General features: G+C 48.0%; 1 protein-coding gene across 7 annotated transcripts in view; it reads left to right on the top strand.

Moving 5' to 3' along the window:
- The window catches only part of Znf536 (zinc finger protein 536), a 436688-nt gene that overhangs the window by 170760 nt on the left and 241356 nt on the right, over positions 1-24572 (top strand). For 6 of the 7 annotated variants that reach the window (XM_048791005.1, XM_048791009.1, XM_048791007.1 and 3 more), the window contains exon 4: positions 21608-23779. In XM_048791005.1, the coding sequence (XP_048646962.1) occupies positions 21610-23779 (2170 nt within the window). In that variant the 5' untranslated portion in view covers positions 21608-21609. Of the gene's footprint in view, positions 1-21605; positions 23780-24572 lie in introns of those variants that run through there. The other variant, XM_048791011.1, reaches the window with a different exon arrangement.

Below are 24572 nucleotides of genomic sequence, written 5' to 3'. Positions count from 1 at the left end.
CTTCTGTCCTACCAAGTCTAATGGAAATGACTTTAGGCTCTTCTTTATCTTTTCAGCCCCATATTCTCATTGGAGGACATTTTTCTGGCCAGGTGGTTCATGTCCTTCAAGGGTCATGTTTGGTGTTTGGCTTAGGGAGGAGACTCTTTTCTACTATTATACATGTATTCTGAATTTTCTCTGGATCAGTTTTTTCCCCCCAAGTTCTTTCCCCTGATCATATCCGAGGCTATGTTGTTTGGTCTACTCCTCTCCATCTGATTCCATCTATTTGCCATTTTATGGGAACATCTCAAAATTCCTGGTATGCTGATGACCACCTTTCTTGTTTTCCAATGCCATTGGGGAAGAATCCTGTATGAAAAAGCCTATTTCGTGTCATTCCAGAGATGAGGGTGGCAGAGAAAGAGGGTTGGGTGTACCTAATTTTCTACCTTGATATAATTGACTATGGGTTTTATTTAAATCTTGACTCTCTGGGGTTTAATATTTAGAGGAGTTTTCTAGTTGGTCAAACATCCCATTAGAAAAGTAATGATAATTTTAAATTTTTCAATATTTATAGTCCTTATTGAATTTTCTTTACTAATTGCATTGGCTAGAACTGCCATAACAATATTTAGAATTATGATGATGGGGCCCCTTTTACATTTTCAGTTTGTTTTTAATTTTGATGAAAATGTCCCTAGTGTTTTACCATATGGCGTGGTTTGGGGTTGTTTTGAGATAAATATTTTAATGGTTTTAGTTTTGGATTACTAAGCATTTGTTTTTAAAGATCAGAGACAAATGTCCAATTGTACTAAAACTTTTGACACCCATCAAAATGATCATGGGGATTTTGCTCACTGGCAGATTAGGTTTTTAAATATTGTGCCATCATTTCTGAAATCTGTGAAGTATTTCTGGGGATGAGGGAGGTTACCCTTCTAAAATGAAAGCCATATTCCAGACCTGCTTCCTGTGTAGATTCTTCTCTTCCCTGGAGAAGGCAGTCCTTCCCCAGTGATGTACCTTCAAGTATTTCCACTTTGTTGTGGGTGGAACATGGGGGAGAGGAAATTAACACCCTCCACTCCATTGAATCTAAGTGCTTAGTAAATGATGGTTAAGCTTAATAGCACTATTTACTATTCCATGGATGGTTGTAAAAATCCAAATATCATAGGAGAGAACACAATTTAAACTTGTGTCCACTTCTTCATGGGAGAACATCTTCATTCATTCACTTCAATTACATTTTTGGAATATGTACATGTAATGTGTTTAGGGATTTGCAAAGAAAAGACAGAGAGCCAGGCTTGGTGATGGTAGTCCTGTAGTCCTAGCATTGGGAGGCTGAGGTAGGGGGATTCTTTGATTCCAGGAGTTGGAGAATAGCCTGGACAACATAGAGAGACCATGTCTCAGAAAAATAAAAGAGGACATAGGTGGCCTCTCTGAAGGTGGGAGGTATTGTTGGGATTGGAAAGATTTTCCTGATGGTGCATCAACTCAGAAGGTACCTATTTTTTTTTTTCATACAACCACGACTAAAGTATTACCTCTGGGAAGCACATTTCAATCAAAATTCTGCAATTAAACTACTACTTCCATTGTTAGAAGGGTTATTATATTTTTAAAGTCATATTTATTTAAGTCTAGTCCAAACTAGATCTATGCCCAGTTATCCAAAGAAGAAAGACTTAAGTATTGAAGATTGATTGGTCCCTACTAAATAAGGGTGTGTTTTCTTTCATCTTAGTTTTCTTTTCAAAAGCATTTTTATATTTTTATGATTTCAAGAAATGATGCATGCCCGTGAAATAATTTAGAAAATACACAACGGCATTCAGGAGAAATTTAATTTTGCTATCCCAAAATAACATTTTGTTGTATTTCCTTTCATTTTACACATATATGTGTGTGTATACACACACACACACACACACACACGCACACATACATATATTCTTTTAGAAGCAGAATCAAACTATAATCAGAGCTTTATTTTCACTTAAAATTATAACATGAGCATTTTCCTATCCTCCAGAATGTTTTTAAAAGCTTGATTTTTAGTCCACAATATTCCATAGCTGCATTAATATAACCATCCCTTCTCTTTGGGACATTTCAGGCGTCCATGCCTTTTTGTTACTATAAATGGCATTTCCGTCAGCTTTGTCTCCATCTCTGATAGCATCTTGGTTTGTTCAGGGAGTGGAAAACTGAGTCATAGATTATAAATATGTTTGAGTCTTTGGATTCATAATGCCAAACTGCTTCCACAAAAACTGTACCAATTTCTACCCCTCCCAGTACTATATAAGAAGCTCCCTTATCTGTTCCCAGCAACAGATGTTGTTACTACCAACACACACACATATGCACACATACACACGTATGTACACTGTACAAGGGTGCGTGGGCCCAATTTACAGGCGAAAAATGTTTCTGCTGTTTCAAATCAGATTCCACCCCAGATCTAGCATGAAGGAAGTTTGGGCACGAGCGAGAGAAGAGTGCCGAGTGTGTAAAGGAGCCCAGAGAGAGAAAAACCTGGAGGAGGAGGGTAGGGGCCTCCAGGAGGACCAGAGGCTTGGCCCGGGTCCGAGAAGAGGCAAAGGAGCTGGGTTTCCTGATGTGCTCACATCTGGGGAGGCTTTGGCGTGAGGCCCCTCTCACAGCTCACCCCATCCAGTCAGTTCTCCCAACCTGTCCTCTGCTCTGTGGTGTCCTTGCCAGGCACAGAGAAGCCATCAGCAGCCCGGGGAGCTCAGTGAAGAGGAAAGAGTGAAGTACAGAGCGGACAGGATTCTCACCCGGGTGCTCTTTCTGGGGGCTGGAGGAGGGACCAGCCTGTGATGGCCTGCCCCACGTCGAGTCACGGCCTGGTGCTTGTAGTGGCTGAGGGCAGGCTGGGGAGCTGGTCACCCAGGGTGCTGGGCATCTGTGGGCCCAGCCTGCGTGTGACACTCCCAGGGATGTCATGGTGAACTACCGTGCATGGCTGAGAACAGAATCTGACTTAATGCATTTAACAAGTTAATGTTTGTGCTCATGGGCCCTGTGCACATTTAAGAATTAATTAAATCCTTTAAGGAAGTCATTTATGTTTGAGACCAAAGAAGATACTCAAGGGCCAAAACACCCCTAAAGAAGAAGGTCCAATCAGCGCTCTTATGCATTGGAAGGCCCCGCAAGACCAACTTTCTTACACTCAGATCTGCAGCGCAGTGTGTACAGATACCTTTAACCCATTCTTTCTAGAAAGCTCCTGGGGAGGCATATTAAACTCAAGTTATTTTCAATTTCATCTAAGGTGTCTCTATCCAATGCAGTTTCTTCAAAGTCTGCAATGTGGGATTCAAAATCTCTTAGCATCATCAAAGTCTTAGAAAAATATATTACTAGGAAGCGGAGCTGCTACTTGTGTGTTAATTACAACGAGCCCGGCTGCCGCGCAGATAATCTCCAGCGTCAGAAGCAACGGCTCAGGCAATATCAGGAAAAACAAAATCTTTTCTAAAAAACATCCTAAATTCTCTTTTTTTTCACCCTTTGAGGAAAAAGTGCGGCTCATTGTGAAGCTAAATCCCATCTATTTAGTTGTTCTTATAAAGATTTCACTGATATTTGAAATATTTCTCTCTTGAAAGATAAAAATGAGGTAGATTTTTTTTTTTCCAGGATCCAGGCTCAGAACTGCTGCTTATTTTCAGAGAATTTGTCTTTGGGAGAAAAGGGATTGGATGACCTAACAGGCCAGGTTCAGAGTGCAACTGGGCTTGACTATGCTTGAGACTAAGGTGTTGGTGTAGGAGGGACTCCACAGTGAACCTTCTCCAGCAAGCCCAAGTTAGTGTGGAGCAACAGATTGGATTCCTCTTTCCCGTGAACTTTAAGAGGAGCTGGGATCTGTCACCACCTGTCCCTCTGGGCAGTCCGTAACTTGGACGACAAGGTCCTCAGGGAGGGCAACACAGAGGCCAGCATCTCAGACCAGCCTCGGGAGCAGACCCTTGACCATGACACAGAGTCCCGTGGGCTTTGGAGGGAATAAAAGTCAGAAACAGGTTTGTGAAGGGCTCAAGAGGAAGGGAAGGGAGGAGTCGGTATATTTTCCAATTATGTTTTTTTCTTCAATTCAGGGGAAAGGTCAATCAATTTCCAGAGCTTTTTAAGGGGAGCTTAATCTACTTTGACCTGAAGGTCCTTATTGGTTAAAGAGGAGCTAGGTTAAAGATATGACCAGGGAGAAACCAATCACTGGTGGCCTCCAAGGTGACTTTGGAGGATGTGGAACCCCCCCCTTTGAAATAACCCGAGTCCCAGGGTGAGAGAACTGCCCCCTGCCACGCTCTGTGAGATCTCTGCGAGAGGCCCCTCCTGGCCCCCAGTATGACTGAAGCACCCTTTCCTCTTTCAGCCTCTCTATAAAAGCCACAGCAGGCCTCAGGCCAGTGCGGGCTGCAGGCAGCAGTATTCAGCCAGAATTTAATAACATTGTTCTCATTTTATTTATTTTTATAATTACCTTTAATTTAGAGCAAGTGATACAAATTTCCATTTAGGGTAATGATATAGTTTCCCTTTAAATGCATTAAAGTAAAAAATAGTGAATTAATTAAAAAAATATTAGCAGGGGTACAGAAACATGGCAAAACCAGGCAGGTGGTTTATGGCAGAACCACTCCACAGCAGAAAGCCTCAGGAAGGTGGCGTGTGGGCACCTGCGATCGGGAACGCGAAGGGGGCCTCGTGGACCATTTTTATTTTATTTTCTGAAACAGGTGAGAGGACCCTGAGCTACTGGAAAGTTTCAGATTTGGGGAAGCTGGCGACAGGAGACATTGAGCCCCAAATTTAAAATGGATTCAGGAATGTGTACCAGAAAGCTCCCCATACAGAGTAACCCCTCTCTTCTGGTCCAATCTTCTACCTGCTCTAAGTTTTGCTACCAAGCTGCGACCCTGTTCCTTCCAGAGACTTGTCCAGGCTCCTCTCTGTATCCTAGAAGATGCTCATTCCCCTGTTCCTTCCATCCATCCCTCCATCTACCTGTCTATATCCACTCATCCATCCACCCATCCAGCTACCCATCTTTCCATGCATCTACATCTTCAGCCACTCAATACATATGAGTATTCGGTGTATTTTATAATAAAAAGTGAAACAAAATAATATCTCCTGGGTGCTTCCAGCACTCAGGTGATTATCAGGGATATAGCAAGAACAGAGAGAAACACTGTCACTACTATGGCAGAGATGATGATGGCGGAGGCAGAAACTGAACAAGTGCCGATTCCGTGCCAGGCTGAATGAGTGAATGAATGATCAAATGCACCAGTAAATCCCTTTTTGCTCTCACCGCTGGGCCTTGGGGCCAGCGGAGTCCAGGGATGCTGCGGGTGCACAAGCACTTTCGTAGGTCAGAGGTTGCCCATGCCAGCCCCATGGCCAGCTGGGCTTCTGCAGTGAGATGACAGGCTCTACACAGCCTGCTCAATCTGTCCCCAGCCGCTCAGGGCCTGCCCAGGCTCTGCGAAGGGCACACAAGGGCAGGGCTCCCTCCCGGGGGCTCCAGCAGGAGCAAGACTGGCAGCAGTAGCAGCTGCGGTGGGGCACGGGGCAGGGGAGTGGTCGCTGTGAAGGGCGGCAGGGGGGGCGGGGGCAGGTGGGAGGGCAGACAAGCAGTAACATGATTGGGGCTGAGGGCGGGGGCAGGAACTGGTGTGTCGGGCTCCCTGCCAGGGATAAACGTGGCCTCTGGAAAAAGAGAGACAGGACAAAATTTCCCAGGGTCTGAGCAGCAGATTCTCTGCCTCCCGGTGCATGTGCCTTGCTGGGGTCCTGGCTTGGACCCCTGCTCTTTGCCAGTGCATGAGGGGCTCCTGCAAACCACTGTGAGGCTCCAGTGTTGCTGGTCGGAGGACACTTTGCTTCTGGGCCACGGGGCCTGGCTGCAATTTGTTTTCATCTCCCCTGTTCCGTGGTGCCCATTCCTGGTCCTTGCACTCCTTGACACACAGCGGGCTGTTGGGGGGCCTGGATTTAGAGCAGAGGCACTGGCGTGGGTCCCTGTGGGCTTCTGCAGCCTTTACTGTCCTTACTGCACAATAAAGAGGAGGCCAGAAATCCCTACCTACAACGCAGGGGTGGCAGCGGGAGTGGGGAAATAAAATATAAGCCCTGTGCAGCTCGCAGGCGGTCACCCTGAGCCAGTGCCCTTCTTTATGGCACGCAGGAACCCAGTCTGCTGGGCACACAGGGTTCCCACTGTGGGCAACACGGGCATCTGTGGGGTCTAGGGAAGCCAGAGGGATCCCTGGGAAAGCAACCTGTGGCTGTAGGTCTGAAGAAGTTACCCCAGGGAAGGATGGGGAGGGAAGGACTGGTATTACAGGAATAGCAGGGCAAAGGGGCCCTGCCGATGAAACCCGTCCACTTCTGAAGACTCTGGAACAGCATGACTGTACCCATATAAAATGGCTTCTCCTTGAAGCAAGTGAGGAAGGCCCCAGGGGAATGACCCAAAGGTGGAATTCCAGGCCCCTTGGTAAATGGCAGGGAGGTGGCCCGGCAGGGTGAGAAGCACGTTCTTGGGGCCCATCGTGGGGGGCTTGTTTGCATCCAGGGCACAGGAGTAGGCTCAGCCTTCCCTCTTGCACTCCACACCGGACTCTTGTGGAAAAGCCCAAGTTAGTCTGTGGTTCAGGACCCCCAGGGTGTTCGCGGAGCCGTCTGGTCTAGATCTGAATGAGTGCAGCGGAAGAAAGCAAAGGTGGCCATGAGTTGGCATCATCATGGGGCAGGGAGGAGGCTGGACAAGCAGAGTGGAAACTGAGAGAGGTGCAGGGGGTTTCTGGAATTGTGCAAGGACTTTTCTTTCTTTCTTTCTTTCTTTCTTTTTTTAAATCAGCCAGATTCCTTTGGTTTCAAGTGACAAAAAAAATCCAACCCAAACAAGCTTAAACCACCATGAGACTATATTGATTTAAGTGAGTGCAAAATATGTAAAGGGTTCAGCTTCAGGCGCCATTTGATCCAGGAACTCAAATTATGTCACTGAGCAGCTGACTTTTTTTTTCCCTCTGCCTCTTTGGCACTGGCTTTGTCCTTAAGGGCTGCACAACCCCGTTTTGCCACTTCTAGGTAGCAAAATGGCTGCTGTAGCTCCAGACCTCACTGTGAGTGTTGGAACTATTCTGTAGCTGCCTGACGGGCTCTAGTTCTCACTCTCATTGGCCCGAGTTATGTCACGTGCTTAGCATTTAACCAATTACTGAGGCTGCGGGTAGAATATTCTGATTGATTAAAACTGATCCCGTAATCAAGGCTGAGGAGGAAGAGGGCTGGCTCCTATATAGTCTCTCTGGGGCATGTGCATGGAGGGGAATGGTGCCTGCCTAGGCCTCTGCAGTTGGCAGAGCAGTCTGGATCTGCTTGACTGTGCTCTCCATGGATGTGGGCAGGAGCAGGAGGTCTCAGATCAGGCCAGGAGTCCTGGGCATGGGCTGGTGTTTGGGGGAGACCTTCCCAGACAGGGAGTTGGTTTCAGCCGCAGGTTCCCTCCGAGTAGAGCTGTTGTGGGCCAGGCCCAGTACCGTGCCTCAGCCAGGCATGGCTTGGAGCCCCCCAGAGTTGGTCTACTCGGCAGGATCCTTGCAGCACCCGAGGGAGCCACAAACAGGTAAAACTTGGCTGCCCCAGCCTGTGTCATGAAAAGCTTGAGTTACAGAAACGCTCCAGCTATTAAAAACCTGCTACTGACTTTAACAGCAATAAAATATCTGCTGTTTATGAGTAATTAGCTACTTCTGGAAAAGAGCTCGATTCCTTTGAATTTATGGGGTGTCTTGATTCATGGATTTCATGGGGGACTGTCATGTTACATCACGTCAACCTGATGTAATTCGATGCCAGCCAAACACACGAGGGAGCCAACAGAGCCTTCCCTCCTGCCTCCCCAAGTGGCTCTCCAGGTGGGCGAGTCTTTGGCACCTTCATCTTGGCTCTTTTGGGGGAAGACCTGGGACTGTCTTTATCCTGAGTGTCTTCAGTCCTGGGTCCACTGACTGCAGCCTCTGACCGCCCTTCCAGTGCTTCTGGGATAGCATTTCACATCCCTGAGAGTGACAGGGACTCAGACACCTGTAACTGTTTAATGAGCATCCACACCGTTCCTGTGCTCTGCAGAGGCCTGGAAGACACACACCCAGCTCCAAAGGATCCCAAGACTGGCCAATACACACAGGGAATGATGGCATTGAAAGTCTAATTTTATATTGTGTGGTTGGAGAAGGAATTATGAAATAAAGATTTTGGTGGGCTTGGGATTCAGTGGAGGGAAATTATATTATGGAAGTTTTTTGTTTTGTTTTGTTTTGTTGGTAGCAGCTGGACTCCCATTTAGCAGCAAAGAGAGTAGAAACAAGGGTATAGAAGAATCTGTTGGTTGGACTCTGCATCTCTTTGTGTGTTATTTCTCCTTTCATGCATTCACCCAACACTCATTCACCCCTTCCCTCACCCACCCATCCAGCTTCTACTTAGCTCCTACTTTTTCGAGTGCTTAGGAGTAAACCAATGGAAGTAACCCTCTGACACGTCTCCACAACTTGTATGATCTTGAGAGGTTCAACACTCAACTTCTGGCCTCAATTTACCTAGGTATCACATGTACCCCTTGGACCGAGTGACCAGGAGCTGGATGATCTCTGAGACTCCTTCAGCCCTGCCCCCCCTCTCATCATCATCTGTGCCCCCTTTCCTTCAGGCAGCAGAGGAGAATATGGAGTACAGGGATGGTGGGGGTGGAGACTGGAGATTGGCTAGGAGCCTGGGGTGGACATTTGGTGGATGGTTTTGCCGCGAGCTCTGGTTGTGCCACTGTGCCACTGATCTTTGTGACATTGTGCCACTGATCTTTGTTGAACTTAAATGAAGACACTATAGATATGGGGGGGAGCAAGCAGGACTAGGTTGGCGTCAGGTTCAGAACAGTATTCCCCAGGAACGTGATCTGGCTGGCTGTCTTTAGATGTATCCACAGAGGTTCGCTTCCTCGGCAGGACTGTCGGAAGCTTTCGCATAGGTTTCTGGATAAACTAGAAGGTACGAGGCTTTGTCCTCTAACGCCAGGAACTTTCCTGCTCCTTTGGGTCTAAGAGAGCTTTCTAGAATGCCTACCTTCCTGGACTGGCTTCCTTGAAGTGACGGTCAATGGCATTCACCAGCTCTGTGTAATAACTCTGGGCTTCTGACTTTGGAAGGCAAGTTATGAAATAAAACCACTTTACTTCTTCCCAGATCCACCTTGGATGGATTCTATGGAAGAAATCTGGAGTCTTCACAAGGTCTGTGAAGAGTCTTTAATATGATTATTTAAAAATGGAACCTTGCTATTATTGCTTTGAGTCTCTTTGCTTTCTAGTTAGAAGTGACATTTTTATGGTCTTTAGCCAAATTCCATTTCTTCTGTGAATTGCCTATTCCCATGCCTTTTGTCCAGATTTCTAATGGAGGGGTTCAACGTTTCCTTATTAACTGCCAGTGCTTTTAAATATAAGGAAGGGGGGAATATTAACCCATTGGCCACCATATAGCCTGCAAGTCCCATAAGTGTTGGACTTCCCTGAGGCTTTCCAGTGGGTGGTTGTGAGCAGGACTGAGTGTGACTGTAGGCATGACAAAGACCCAGCACTGTTGATGTGCAGCTGATGGCAGTAGTGGTAGAAAGAGGAGGAAGAGATTGCAGCAGCAATCACCACGGCAGTGCACCTGCTCTGTGGCAGGCACTGCTTCAGGAACCTTCCATCAATGACCTCATTCAATTGCCCATCAACCTTATTATTGCCACCATATCACAGGTGCACATCTCAGGAGGTACCCCTTAGAACACATGGAATAACACGGGTCACCTTCTGGCAGCAGCAGCAGCCACTTTTCCTTTGTCACACAGGAGCCCCAACTCCTCTGTGAGTCCAAAGAGTAAGAGTGGTCACTCTGTGGCTGGCCGTAGTCACTCCTAAATGCTTTTTGCAATCTGTGTAGATCATACTTCTACACCAAGCTATTGAAGTTGAAGAATGTCCTGGGGTTGCCTAAAGGCCTCTCTTTTGGAAAAGACCTCCTGGCCTCCTGAGGTGGGGTTGGGGAAAGGCATTGATGTCCAGACAGTGATGATAAAGTGCAACCTGCTTGGGATGGAACAGGTCACATGCTCATGGCCCTGGGCTAGATCATAAATGGCGTTTCCTCTCTCATAAGAAGTGTTCATTGCTTCATTTTTAGTGTGTCCCTAGTATTCAGAACTGATGAAGTTCAACTCCAGATGGGTGATGGTTCAGGATTAGGACTGGGCTTGGAGATCCCTTCTGTCAGGTGAGACATGGACACCCCCCAGGAACTTGGGGGAGAGACCCAGAGTTGGTGGTGGCTGGCCCAGCCTGCCTCCTTGGCTCATAGACAGGAAGCCGTGACACAAGGAAGGGCTAGGGCTGGAGGTCACACAGCTGGGAAACTGGTGTGGTTGGAGAGAGTGAAGGAACTCTCGGGGGAGGGTTCAGGCCCACCTGGTAGAGGTAGGGAGACCAGTTGTCTGGGATGCCCGGTTCTGCTGCATAGCAGAAAGCCTGCTGGGCCAGGAAGCCAGTGCACCTGCACTGGGGAGGGCAAAGTTCATTCACCCAGTTCTTCCCCAGCGCCTGTTATGTGTGGAACCCTGTTCCTGTCACTTGGGAGCATTTTCTGTTGTGCAACAGGTTGTCATCATAGAGAGGGATTTGTCAATGGCCCCTGGCATTCTACTTGCTCTAGTTGGCTCTTTTATTTCTGATTTATTGCAAGGATCTGGATCTTGAGATGATGGGACTGGAGCCATGGAGGGGGGAGGTGTCAGCAGAGGTTCAGAGTGGAGGGTTGTTGAACCAGAGGGAGCTGGACAGGGAGTGGCAGCGTGGTCCTGCAGTGTCAACCACCCATGGGCTTTCTCTATGGCAGAGACTGAGAAGACAAAAAAGATATGCTCATTATCTCTTAAAAAGCTCCCAGTCCCCTGACCCTTTTGCAAGTGAAGAGTGTACATGTTGTCACAATCTGTTGGGGTAGATGTTTTGGGGCCACCTATCCTTTGGGTGGTGAGAACTGGAGAAGAGGATGTTTCTCACCTCTCTCTACAGAGTCTGGTGCAATGCCTGGCCCATGGTGGTTAAGTCAGAAGTGCTTGCTGAATGCTCATGTGCATGAGCAAGTGTGAGAACACTGAAGGAGGCTAGGGAATCTGGAGGAATGCAGAGTTTATAAAAAGCAGGTTGAGAGGCGTGGCATTCAAACCATCTCCACCTGGACTTGCAGGTACTCATCATCTGCATGACATTGGGTTTGGGTAAGATGTGAGCCCTGGGAGGTCCCAGGTAGGGGGTAGAGTTTGTTGAGATAGGAAACCACATAATTGACCTTTAAACAGAGTAAGGTGAGCTCTTTATGGGGGAGGATCAGGAAAGGCTTTGTGGATGGGGGGCATTGAGTTATGGATCTAGAGCTCAAACTTCTTTTGCCTTCAGGAACAGAGTGCTGGGCTGCTGTGGGGACCAGGACCAACCCTGTGGTCTTGTCTGTCTTCCTCCCTGATCCCCCTTTCTCCAGAGGGACAGATGGTGTCCTAAAAGCCTGTAGCATTTGCTGCGTGGTGCATTCATTCATTTCTCCATTTGTTTATTCGCCAGCTTGTTCCTTTAGCAAACATTCACGGAGGGTCTCCCCTTGCCTAGCAGTGTGCTCAGTGCTGGGGGCACTCCAGTGAAGCTGATGGTTTTGTTTCCACCCTCGAGGAGCTTTTGGCCAAGGATACTAACAGACCCAATGCATTATGGAAGCCACTGGGGGGTGTGTGTTGATAGCAGGGTGCTGGGGGGTCAGATAACAGGGCTTTGAACCTAGACCTGGAATATCATCAAGGAGGGCTCCTGGAAGAGATGGCATTTAATCTGTCACAAGATAACAGGGCCCAGGAGGCAAGTGGGGATTGCAGGGAGAGTGTTGCAGATGAATGATAGGCACCAAAGGACACCCAGTCACCCCCATCTTCTTCCCGAGAAAGGGGAGTCCTCTTTCAAAACACAAACAGGTTGAAACCAAATGAGCCCCAGGATTCTTCATCCTCAAGTCAGATTTTCCTGACAGTGGGTTGGAAATCCATTTCTGTCCCCGGAGTCCCTGCTTGTGGTGGCAACACCCATAACTGGACCTGCAGATCCCATCAGCCCCCACATCTGTGAGCTCTGCCAACACTCAGCCCCAGTTCCCAGTAATGCTCCTGCTGCTCTGGTTGGGGAACCCATGGGTCAGGGTTCCCACTCATAGGAGTCTGGCCCAGCCAGCGGAAGTCATAGTTGGCTAGTCTGGCCAGCTTGAGGATTTACTGACAGCAGGAGGTAGAGATGCTGAATGGAGGCCCCCAAGGGTCAAAAAGGACTGAGGATCCAGCCCAGTCCTGCCAGGCTCCATCTGTTGACCTCAGCCCAATGGTTACAGGCAGCAGAGAATCATATGGTACACCTGCCTGTTTCAGCAATGACTGCAAGTACTTATGGAATGATGTGCAATCTGAGCTTCTGTCTTCGACAGGTGCCCCTGTGAACCAGTCTCCCTGGGCTGGCTGCTATGAATATTTCAAAACCAGGTCCCCTTTGATCACTCTTGCATATAGGCATTTTACATTATAGTTAGTTTTGCATTCAATGGAATCTGAGGGCCTCTGTGAAGTGAAAATAAACCATTTGACACCATCTCATAGTCCGGAGGTGTCCAGATGTAAATAGCTTTAATCAGGGGCAAAGGTTGTGGAGGTGGAGCCCTGGGCCTGCTCCCTGGCTGCTGCTGCCCTGGGGATGGAGGGGTCCTGTGGATGCTGTGGATGCCCTCACCCTGTCTTGTTCCTGGGCAGGGGGTGCCCTGGGGAGGATGCATGGTGCCACCTCGGAGCAGGGAGCCGAGGCAGGTTAATAGGGGATTAAATATCTAACTTCCTGCTATGCCCAAGTCTGTTTAAAAAGGGAGAGAGAAAGCCAGCCAGAGAGAAGTAATCAATACTTCATGACAACTGCTGGTATCTTTTTGAGTTTTGTGTTACCACTTTAAAGGCAGAACATTCATTAAAAGCATATATGTATTTAGGGTCATTTTTTTTTTTTTTTTGCTTTCCCTGATGGAGGTGGTCACGGTTCAGATAAATCAATTCTGGAGAACAAGGGGGACATTGTCTTGCCATATCATCCCTTCTAGGAGAAATAGAAGCAGGGCCTGGATTCTGGAGGGTGAGGGCTGGACTGTGGTTTGAAACCTGCTATCATTTCTCATGATGTTCTGGTCCAGGTCCCTTCTCTAGCTTCTGATCAGTCATAAGTTAGAGGACCAGAGAACTCGGAACTCTTGATGGGGCTGAGTCCTCCAGGGGTTGTAGGCAGGGGACTGAGAAAAGCCCATCTCTCACAAAGCTCCAGCAGAGGAGGAGAGAAAAAGTCACCTCCTCTACTTGTGCATCAAGGGGCACTATGAGAAGTGTCCCAACAGTCCAGAGAAACTTCCTGGGTGGGTCCGAGGAATGAACCAATTGCTCCATCCTGGGACAAATGCAGGAAGGCTTCCTGGAGCAGGTGAATCCAGTACGGCATTGAGGGTGGATTTGAGCTGTCAGCTATCGAGAGGTGAGATGGGCTTCCAGGAAATTTGGGGACTGGTCCTTTCTTCCACTTCTTCATTATTACAAAGTGGAAGCTGGGAGACCAGTGACCCTAATTCCAAACTGACCACCCTCTTCTTCTCTCTTTCTCATGTATCACAAGAACTTGGATCTTCAGATTTGGGGGTTTTGGTCCAAGAGTTTATTTTCACCCTTGATTATTTTTTTCCATCTTCTTTGTCCCACATTAGATAGGAAACTGCCTCTTGTGGCTGTTTGTAGACTGAGGACATGCCTGGTTTTAAAACTTCCTCTTCTCAGTTTTCTGGAGACATGACTGTGCTAGCCCTGTAGCTGCCATAGTGGAGGTCCTGTGGGGTGGACTGAATGGTCTGGGGTCTTCATACTTCAACCTCTCGCCATCTTTCTTACAGCAACTTGATACAGTTACGGAGCTGGCTCCTGACAGCAGTGTGAGGCTTGCCCTCATTGCTGATCTGATTGGTGCATCTGTAGAGTGGGGCTTGCTGCTTTTCTAGATCCACAGTGCCTGCCTGCCACCCACACCCTGCTCACAACAGCCCCCTGAGATGCCTTCTCTCTGAAAGGTACCCCATGTTTCCATTTCTTGGCACTTGTGTTTGGGAGGCATCTGCCCCTTGGCCTCTCTTGAGCATGCCCATAGCCACGGCTTCCTTCCTTCCAGGCACTTTGCTAACGAAGGAACTGGCATCTGACAAGAATGAGCATGACGTGAACATCAAAAGCAGCTCTCAGACTTCCCAGCCTTGTGAACTCATAGGACACCTTGTAATTTTCAGAGCCTTAGTTTCCCCATTTTTTTTTTGTATTAGCATAGTATAGCACCAACCATTAAAGGTTGTGCAAGGTTCAAGTGAGATCATCATGGTGATACACCTAGTTGGCTCATATTTCAATGCGGAAGGAGGATGACGGTGAGGATTTTGCTGGTGATGTAGATGGTAATGATGGTGATGTTGGAAAGGACGATGGTGAGGAGGATGAGATCACAGTGGTGGTGCTGAGGTTGATGGGAGTGGTGGTGGTCATGATGAATATGAATATGATGATAATGGTGATGCTGTTGTTCTCGTCTATTATTGAATACTTACCCAATTTGATAGTGCGTGGTCCTAATAACCACTCAACGTGGAGTTGTTCCAATTCCAGCACCTCTGCGCCTGGCTTTGTGTGGTATGAGCAGATAGTAACCCAGAACCCAGGTTGGAAGTCTTCTATCCTCCAAGACGATGACCTGGAGAACTTTCTGTAGTCATTCTCTTGTTTCAATTATTTCTCATTACCTTTCTCCAATTCTGGGCAACAGTTTTAACCCAGATACCAAAAGCCATCATGGTAGGGAGAGGCCTCTTTGCCCATGAGAATTTTGAAATGATCTAAGTCTCCTAGGAAAAAACACTCTTTCCTCTTCTGAGTTCTCTACTCTTGTCCTTCCAATTCAGAAGCTGCCTTGGGCTCCATGGCACCTTGTGCTAAGCCAGCCCAGCCATGTCCTGTCCCCCATTCAAGGCAGTGAAGGCCTTCACTTTGGCCCACAGTCCATCTGCAGTGGGTAATTTGGGAGTCTGACCCTACTCTCCAACTTGACTTTCCTGGCTACACAGATGCTACCCTCCATGGACTGATTTGAATATCATATTTTCATTAATACATTCGGCAAGGATTTAACTATTTCTGGCCCTGTCTTATAGCATTGTCTACACATCAGTCAAAACGGAACAGGTCACCCGCGCTGCCCTCCTGTTTATCTATTAATCATCTGGCAAATAAACCACTCAGTATCCTGCCCACCTCAGTAATGTTTGTGATGTAATTTGTTTGGATGCCCAAATGTCACCAGCGTTGATTGTAAGAGATGAAAAAATGTACTTGCTCAGCATAGCAAGCTCTAGGCCAAAATGTAAGCATGAAATCTCTGGTTTATTTTTGTAATAATGTTTACAGCTGTTTAATGACCCTGAAAAGGTTCAGTAGTCTGGTGTTCTGTATTTCAGAACAGGAGTGTATTATGCTTATAACAACCTTAGTTAAACAGTTTGAGCTACAACAATTGGAAAAATAGTATTTAATAAGAAGCCATTGTATTGTAGGTGAAGTTGTCTTAATTATTGCTTATTCTCAGTGTAAGAAAGCAAGGGGGGTTGCAGGAAAGAGCCAAGGGTCACTTGAGCTGCCAGGAAGGGGATCTACCTACTACCAGAACTGCATGCATGAGACTATTTTGAGTAAAATTCACAGGGTGTTTGAACCCTCCCTCTCTGTGAACAGAGTCCCAGCCTTACACAACAGCTCAGAGATGTGGGATTCCTGCGAGGTGTCTGAGGCAGCACTTTTACCATGCTGATAAAAAGGGGAATATTTAGTTGTTCTTGGCTAGACAACAATATTTGATTTTTAAAAAATCCAGTTGAAATGGTTATTTTGAAAGTCATTTTATTTCCCAACTATTCTTTTCCGTAGTATAAGGATAAAACTCTTTCATGCAACTTACTGGCAAGATCTATATTTTTTTGGACTATTCATGAGATTACTTTTTTTTTTTTCCCCTGTGCTAGCAAAATGGAACTGTGTTTTTGTGTAAAATTTATTTAGACTCATAGCAGCTGGCATTTCTGGTGTCCTGATAGTTTTAAATTTCATTTTGAGTGAAAGATACAATTAGGTTCTCTATTGGAAGAGTTAAGTGAAAACTTTTGTCATTGAGATCACAGGAAATAGTCTCGGAGACAGAGATGCAAAAAATCAAAATAACCATTACCACCATCAAAGACAGCTGAATGGCTCACTGTACCTGCAATGATGAGGAGACAATGTATTTTGATAATCTGTCCACCCAATGGTAGGTTTCATGTGTGAAGAATACTGTCATCATAAATATGAAATTACTTAGTTCAAGAAAAAAAAAATAAAACAATGGAATCTAGAAAGCTTCACCCTGGACCCTGACCTGTATTTAGAGGCAGAGCCAGGCATTTCTATACCTCACGGGGTAAGGGGTACCAAGTTGGCGAGACTCACCTACAAGTCTGATTCTTCATCAATATTGATCATGGGGTTGAGCGCGAGAAGCACCCTGCCATGACCTTGCTAGGATAGGTCAGGACTGGGTCAGGATAGGTCAGGACAGGGGAGGAATGTTGTGATATTTCTGTGTTTACAGTGACCTTGAACTGCCTCGCCCCAGTGAGGTCATTTGGCTGCCTTTCCAGAGTTAGGTAAATTATGTATTCATTGGTTCCTTCCGCCAGTCAACCAGGGTTTATTGATCCTCTTCCTTATAAGCTTAGGGCTGGGGCCAGGAGTTGAAGGCCAGGGGCCAGTGGTTCTCATTGTTTCATAGTTTGTTTACTTCCTTTTATTTGTGTTAAAGGTTTTCCTACCTAGGTGAGGTATTTACAGGTCACTCAGAGGGTTGGGCCTTATTCTTTGCCGTAGGGCCAGGATCATGGCCTGCCCTCTGCTGGCCCCAGACTGCTCAATGTGGGTACCCCAGCTCCAGGGTGGTTGGTGCTGAGTCCAGAGGCAGTGTTGCTGAGTGAAGGGTGGGCTGAGCTCCCTGGGAACATGGCCATTGGGGCACAGCGCTGTGTGTGGATATGTGAGTCTGCCCTGCTCTTCAAGACATGCCTGGGGAACAGTGTGTGTGTGTGTGTGTGTAGGTCCCTCCAGGGACATGGATACACATTCAGTGAGGGAGCAGTTTGGTCTCCAAAGAAAGGCATTCTCCATGTGCTTGTCCCCAGAGGGCTGGGAAAAGGAGTAATAACACCTTCCATCAGAACTAGTGGCGCCCCTGTGGGCAGCCCCACCTCCTCCAAGCCCCCGTACTCCTACGGCAACAGTTGGATCTGATCCTTTAATGGTAGGATAAATGAACCCTGAGTTTCTCAAAGTATGCATTTGTCTAAGTTACTGGAGTGCCACCAGTTGAGGAATCTATGCCCTTTTCTTAACATGGTCACACTTAATATGCACACTTGTGTGTGGGTGCACACACCACACACACACACACACACACACACACACACCCTTGTACACATAGCTGCAAAGGTTTGTCCTTTCTCTAACTTTGGATTCAACCTGGCAAGGACCTTTCATTGCTTCCCCAGCATGGCCCACAGGCTCTTGAGGCCAGGCACATAAAGGTCCCTGGCAAATATTAACTGAATGGCGGAGGTAAGGAGTAAATAAATTCTGGACGGGCGAAGTGTGGAGAAATTGGGGCTGACCCAGGTTTTATGAGTCCCGGGCCGGGCCTGGGGCCAGCTCATCCTGCCTCGGCTGCTTTGGCCCAGGGACAGCACACCAATTACCCCACACTCTTTCCAAGAACTCACGCTTCCCTTTCTTGCTCTGAGTCAAACAGCAGGCGTTGGTTATGTTGGGCTCATCACCACGTCCTCGGCTGCACCTGCTCATGGAAGCTCAGAAGATTCTGAGCAGACCATATAATGACCCATGGCACAGGGGGGCTCACTGCTCAGCATCTCCCAGGCTCATCTGAGGGCCTGGGGCCATAATCCTGGGGAGCTGTCTGGCTCCTTTGAAACGCTGGGGTCTCTCATGGGCTCCATGGTGGTCTGTTAAGTTCTGAATGGGTAATATTCTCCTAGTGTCTAGCAGTAGAGCCATCAGACGTGGCTGAAGCCTGGGATGATCAACCTGGTTACCTATAGTGAGAGAAATGGTGGTGGATGTGGCTTTTCTTTGTTGATTTCTGGACCTTTGGCTTCTGAATGATAGTAGAGACCCTCTCAGCTCTGATAAATCTGATTGTAGACCTTCTTATGAAAATGCTCATGTTGAATCACATGAGATTGAGGTGAGAACAAGTTTCCTTTGGGGCTTGACATCTTTTATGGGCTGTGCTTATAGGATCTGTTCAGTCATTCATCCATTCAATCAGGAAATATTGAAAGCTAAGATGAGCCAGTTCTGTTCCAGGCCCCAAGGCTTCATCGTTGGCCAAGCAGACACGACCTCTGCCCTCATGGAAAAGAAGCATGTCCTCAAAGGGGACATCACACTAGTGGTGAGTGCTATGAAGAAAGTTGTCAGGATAGAGAGGGGCTGGGGATGCGGACCTCCTACAAGGTGGCTGCAAAGGACCTTTGCAAGAAGAGGATGTGTAAGCTCAGACCTATATCATGAAAAAAGCCAACTCTGTAAAGAGCTGGGAAGTGCATTCTAGTACATTCTTTCCCCCTCCATTGAAGCATCGGCAATGACATCTGAAGACCAGTTGTTCAAAGGGGTTTAAAAAGTGTTGGTGCTTAGGGGGAAAAAAACCCAAAAACCAAAAATGTTTATTTTTGAACAGAATAAAGAATTCTGTACTCAAAACTCCCATGTTCATTAGTTGAACTTGAAAACTCTCAAGTTTGTTAGTTGACAAGCTGAGCTATTACTTGCACTGCATGATGGCAGTGGGGCGGGGCCTAGCCTTCAACTTGATGCCTCTCATCAACCTGATTTGCAGTCTTGCTATGTTACACCTTTAGCCTCCTCGCTCAGCTAAATTCACATCAGGTCATCAGCGGCAACCCGAAAAGAGCCTGGATTCTTGGATTCCTGTCTTTTGAGCTGGCCAACTGGGCAGCCTTGGGCCAGCCATGTTGGCTTTGGACTGTCCAAATTTCCACAGAGCTTGTGGGTGGAGTTCTGAGCATACTTATGTAGCTCCAGGATCATGATCTACCATGTGCTCAGAAGAGGCAGCATGGCTATGTGGAGTTTGAAGGGGAAGAAAAGGTTTCAGATAGGGCTCTGGAGGCTGTTAGTGCTTGCTGGGAGCCCTCAGCAACTTCTACACTCTGGACCTGCTCCTTCCTGCTGGACAGTGGGTGCTCTGAGTTCTGGGCCAGTCGTTGTCCGTCATTGTGTCTTTAGTGATAGGGACTGGCACCCATCAAGGATAATTCATCAAGCTTGTTGAAGGAATACAAGAATCTCTGTGCAAAATTAACTCCTTTCTGCCCAGTCTTCAAAATGTTTGTTTTCATTTGAGTGTGGACTGCCACCAGAAACAAAGAGGAAAGATGGCAAATTGGAAGCCATTATTTTATTTCAAGTGACGTGCACTTCTATGCATGTGAACATGTGCAGTTTTCCATTGATCGTCCATAGATACCGGTTCAGTTAACCCTGCACCATGGTTGTAATTCCTCTCCCTTGTGGAACTCAAAAGCCATGTCTTTTCCCCCCTGTCTCTTGCAAGATGGTCTCAGCATCTCTTCTTGCCAAGGAAGTTGAGTCTCTTGTTGGAGACCCTTCGTGTCATGCACAGTCTGTCTGGCAGGAGGCCCAGCAAGCAGCAGACCCTACTGGGGCTGAGTGTACTTCCTCCACAGTTGAACTCTGTCCCCACAGGTCCCCTGGGGAAATTGCTTGGCCCCATATTTCTGGCTGGGGTTAAACAAAGCTCCTGGACCACCTGGATAGCCAACACAGCTAAACATTGGGATACAAAGAGGAGAGATGCGCAGAAACCATTCTATGGCAGGAAATGTATTTGGGCTCCTTAGGTGGAGTCAGATCTGCAAATAGAAGGACCCTATTGACTGTCAATCTTGAGCTCCCCCACATGCTCTGAGGTAGGGGAGGCCCTTCTCTGCGACTCACTGGAACAGGTTGGCTTTTGCCATTCTGCACAGGCTGCAGAGGGGCAGAGCGGTCTATTAAAGACAATTATGCAGACTAGCTTTGAGTGTTAGTGTTTAACAAACAGTTTTGAGTTCTAATTTTCTGCAAAACACATAGTGCAGGTACAATTTGTTCTCATTACTGTATATTGGGAAAGTTATTAAAAACACTCAAACTTGGTTGAGACTTCCTATGGCATCGTCCCTGGATTTTAATTGGTTTTTATCTAGTTCTATAAAAGATCTCTTTAAGCCCAATCAAAGTCCTGCCTCAGATATCTTGCCAGTTGAAGGACAGGGAGAACCCACTGTAAAGTGTAAGTCTTTACCTCTACCCAAATTTGAACAGTCTCAGCAATCTACTAAGATTCTACCAAGAGATAATTTATACTTCTTTTGATGGACACAGTTATCAAATGACAAAATAACAGTGTTTCGTAACATAAGGGTTAAATCTTAATCTCTGAGGTTTGCAAAGCCGCTACTCGCAGTCTCCTTAAAATTTAATATACCTCGTTAATGCTTCCTTGCAAACACTGAAGGATTTTTATGATTATAATCATGTGTTACAGCACCTAGTACTGTTTCTAAGCAGCATACTAATCAGCTTAATGAGATATTACTGCACTTTTTGTTGACTAAAGCAAAATCCCTTTTATTGTTCTAAAGCCTGTCCTTTACTTTATTTTTTCCCAAAACATTATCTTGTTTTATTATGTACCAGTAAATATCATGCCATTCGGGTTTTTTTTTTTTTTTTTTGGCCAAATCATAAAACGATCTCTTTCATCTCAGACTGGTTAGCGTATTGAATATAGTGAATGGAAACAAAAGTTCATAGTGAGTCTGTTTGGTCTCACAGTGAAAGCCTTTCTGCTGTAAAAGCAAACTTTGAACTGAACCAACAGGTACAGGTGCTACATGGGGTAAAAGGAGGAAAAGTTTAACACGTAGCCCCTTGATTTGTTATTAGGTGTTGAAAGTGGTAAAACATTAATAATTTAAACATGAATGAATAATTGCCGTCTGTAAATAGAAAATACAAGGAAGACGTTCTATCGCCAAAACAAATTGGAGGCGCAATGCCATATTGCATAATTGGCATTTAATAATTCATTTTTTTATTATTGTTTTTGACTATAATTCCTTAGCATTATTATGTGTAGGTAAGGCATGAAATGCAAATTTGCCACCAGCTGATGCCGGTGAGTCTGTGCACCATGGTCTCTGGCACGGATCTGATCTTTGTCTTTATTTGTAGGGATGGAAGAAGCGAGTCTGTGCCTTGGAGTGTCCTCGGCGGCACCTGAAGCTGAGCCTCACCTGAGTGGCCCTGTCCTCAACGGCCAGTATGCCATGAGTCAGAAGTTGCACCAGATCACCTCCCAGCTCAGCCATGCCTTCCCAGAGCTGCATCCGCGGCCCAACCCCGAAGAGAAGACCCCTGCACCCCTAGATGAGAAGCCACATGTGCCCATGAGTGGCCAGCCCATGGGCAGTCAGATGGCGCTTCTGGCCAACCAGCTGGGTCGTGATGTTGACACCAGCCTCAACGGTCGGGTGGACCTGCAGCAGTTCCTCAATGGGCAGAACCTGGGCATCATGTCCCAGATGAGCGACATCGAGGACGATGCCCGCAAAAACCGGAAGTACCCATGCCCTCTCTGTGGCAAACGCTTCCGTTTCAACAGCATCCTCTCCCTGCACATGCGCACCCACACAGGAGAGAAGCCCTTCAAGTGCCCCTACTGTGACCACCGGGCGGCGCAGAAGGGGAACCTCAAGATTCACCTGCGGACCCACAAGCTGGGCAACCTGGGGAAGGGGCGCGGGCGGGTGCGCGAGGAGAACCGCCTGCTGCACGAGCTGGAGGAGAGGGCCATCTTGCGGGACAAGCAGATGAAGAGCAGCCTGCTGCAGCCGCGGGCCGACCTGAAGCCCCTGCAGCACGCACAGCAGACCCCGCTGGCGGCCTGCAACCTGGCCCTGCCTGCCAACCACAGCGTGCCCGATGTGGCCAACCCTGTACCCTCACCCAAGCCCACCAGCGTCCAGGAGGACGCGGTGGCCCCTGCGGCTGGCTTCCGCTGCACCTTCTGCAAGGGCAAATTCAAGAAGCGGGAGGAACTCGACCGTCACATCCGCATCCTGCACAAGCCCTACAAGTGCACTCTGTGCGACTTCGCGGCCTCCCAGGAGGAGGAGCTGATCAGCCACGTGGAGAAGGCCCACATTACCGCCGAGTCCGCTCAGGGTCAGGGCCCCAACGGTGGCGGGGAGCAATCCGCCAACGAGTTCCGCTGCGAGGTGTGCGGCCAGGTGTTCAGCCAGGCTTGGTTCCTCAAGGGCCACATGCGGAAGCACAAAGACTCCTTCGAGCACTGCTGTCAGATCTGTGGCAGGCGCTTCAAAGAGCCGTGGTTCCTCAAGAACCACATGAAGGTCCACCTCAACAAGCTGTCGGTGAAAAACAAGTCCCCCAGTGAGCCCGAGGTGCCTGTGAGCATGGGCAGCATGTCCCAGGAGGCCCATGCCAACCTGTACTCCCGGTACCTCTCCTGCCTGCAGAGTGGCTTCATGGCCCCAGACAAAGCCAGCCTGAGCGAACCCAGCCAGCTCTATGGCAAAGGGGAGCTGCCCATGAAGGAGAAGGAGGTGCTAGGGAAGCTGCTGTCACCCATCTCCAGCATGGCCCATGGTGTCCCGGAGGGGGACAAGCACTCCCTCCTGGGATGCCTCAACCTCGTGCCACCACTCAAATCCAGCTGCATCGAGCGGTTGCAGGCGGCTGCCAAAGCTGCAGAGATGGACCCGGTGAACAGCTACCAGGCTTGGCAGCTCATGGCCAGGGGCATGGCCATGGAACATGGCTTCTTATCTAAAGAGCATCAGCTACAGCGCAACCACGAAGACACTTTGGCAAACGCTGGAGTTATGTTTGATAAGGAGAAGCGGGAGTACGTGTTAGTGGGAGCAGATGGCTCTAAGCAGAAAATGCCTGCTGATTTGGTTCACAGCACTAAAGTGGGCAATCAGAGAGACCTGCCAAATAAGCTCGACCCTTTAGAAGGCAGTCGGGAGTTTTTGTCACATGGGCTGAACCAGACGCTTGAATATAACCTGCAGGGTCCCGGAAACATGAAGGAAAAGCCCACGGAGTGCCCTGACTGCGGCCGGGTGTTCCGCACCTACCACCAGGTGGTCGTGCATTCCCGTGTCCACAAGCGGGACCGCAAGGGTGACGAGGATGGGCTACACGCGGGTCTGGACGAGCGGCGTGGCTCAGGCAGTGACCAGGAGTCCCAGTCCGTGAGCCGCTCCACCACACCTGGCTCCTCCAACGTCACTGAGGAGAGTGGGGTCGGAGGCGGCCTCTCCCAGACCGGAAGTGCCCAGGAGGACAGTCCACATCCCTCCTCGCCGTCCTCCTCAGGTAGGTTGGCCGGGAAGGATGGGGACAAGCACCTTGCAGAAGGGTCCTGCCCAGGGTTGCCTGGTTCTGCACCTGGGCCTTTAGTCAGTTTGGAGGTCACTGTGTCTGGATGTTGTTACGGTGGGCAGGTGGGATGCTGGGCAGTGCCACCCTTTCCTTCAGGCTGCCCTGTCTCAAGGCAAGGGCTGTTGTTCCAACTCTTTGGCCTTCCCCTGAACACTGGCTACCAGGAAAGACAGCTGTCCTCCTCCCACGTGGTGGAGATGCCAGGTGGCATGCTTTTTAATGGGGCATAGCTTGCCCTTCCCCTGCAATTGCTCAGCCCCATTTACACCCTGACCCTATCCAGTATCACCTCATCTCCAGAAGCCAGGAGCTGGTGTTCTGCTGCATCTGTGGATGCGAATGTGGAAGTTGGAACCCTTGCCATCTCCCTCACCCAACACACTTAGTATATTCCCAGAAATCCCTCATTTGGGAATTCTCTCCCAGTCTCCACCTCCACAGCAAATGTATCTCTTGTCTCCTTCCGAAATTCCAACCTGGCTCACCTGTTCAGTCTGTCTGACCCAGAGAGTGGAGCCACTGCCTTCCAATGGTTTAGCCAAGCACAGAGATTTGAAACCCAGATGCATGCCTGTCTGTCTTAAATTGTACTTTGTTACATGGGTGATACAGCTTTGGGGTCTAAAATAGCAAAGCAGAAAAATCTGTCATCAAAATGTCTGTGAAACGCTGAAGCTTCCTGGCCCTGTTTGGAAAAAAAAAAAAAAAGAAAGAAAGAAAGGAAAAA

The sequence above is a fragment of the Marmota marmota genome, unplaced genomic scaffold (genome assembly GCF_001458135.2).
Source record: "Marmota marmota marmota unplaced genomic scaffold, marMar, whole genome shotgun sequence".
Classification (NCBI taxonomy): domain Eukaryota; kingdom Metazoa; phylum Chordata; class Mammalia; order Rodentia; family Sciuridae; genus Marmota; species Marmota marmota.
The sequence above is the reverse complement of the archived record's forward strand: the minus strand, read 5'-3'. Positions and strand labels throughout refer to the sequence as shown.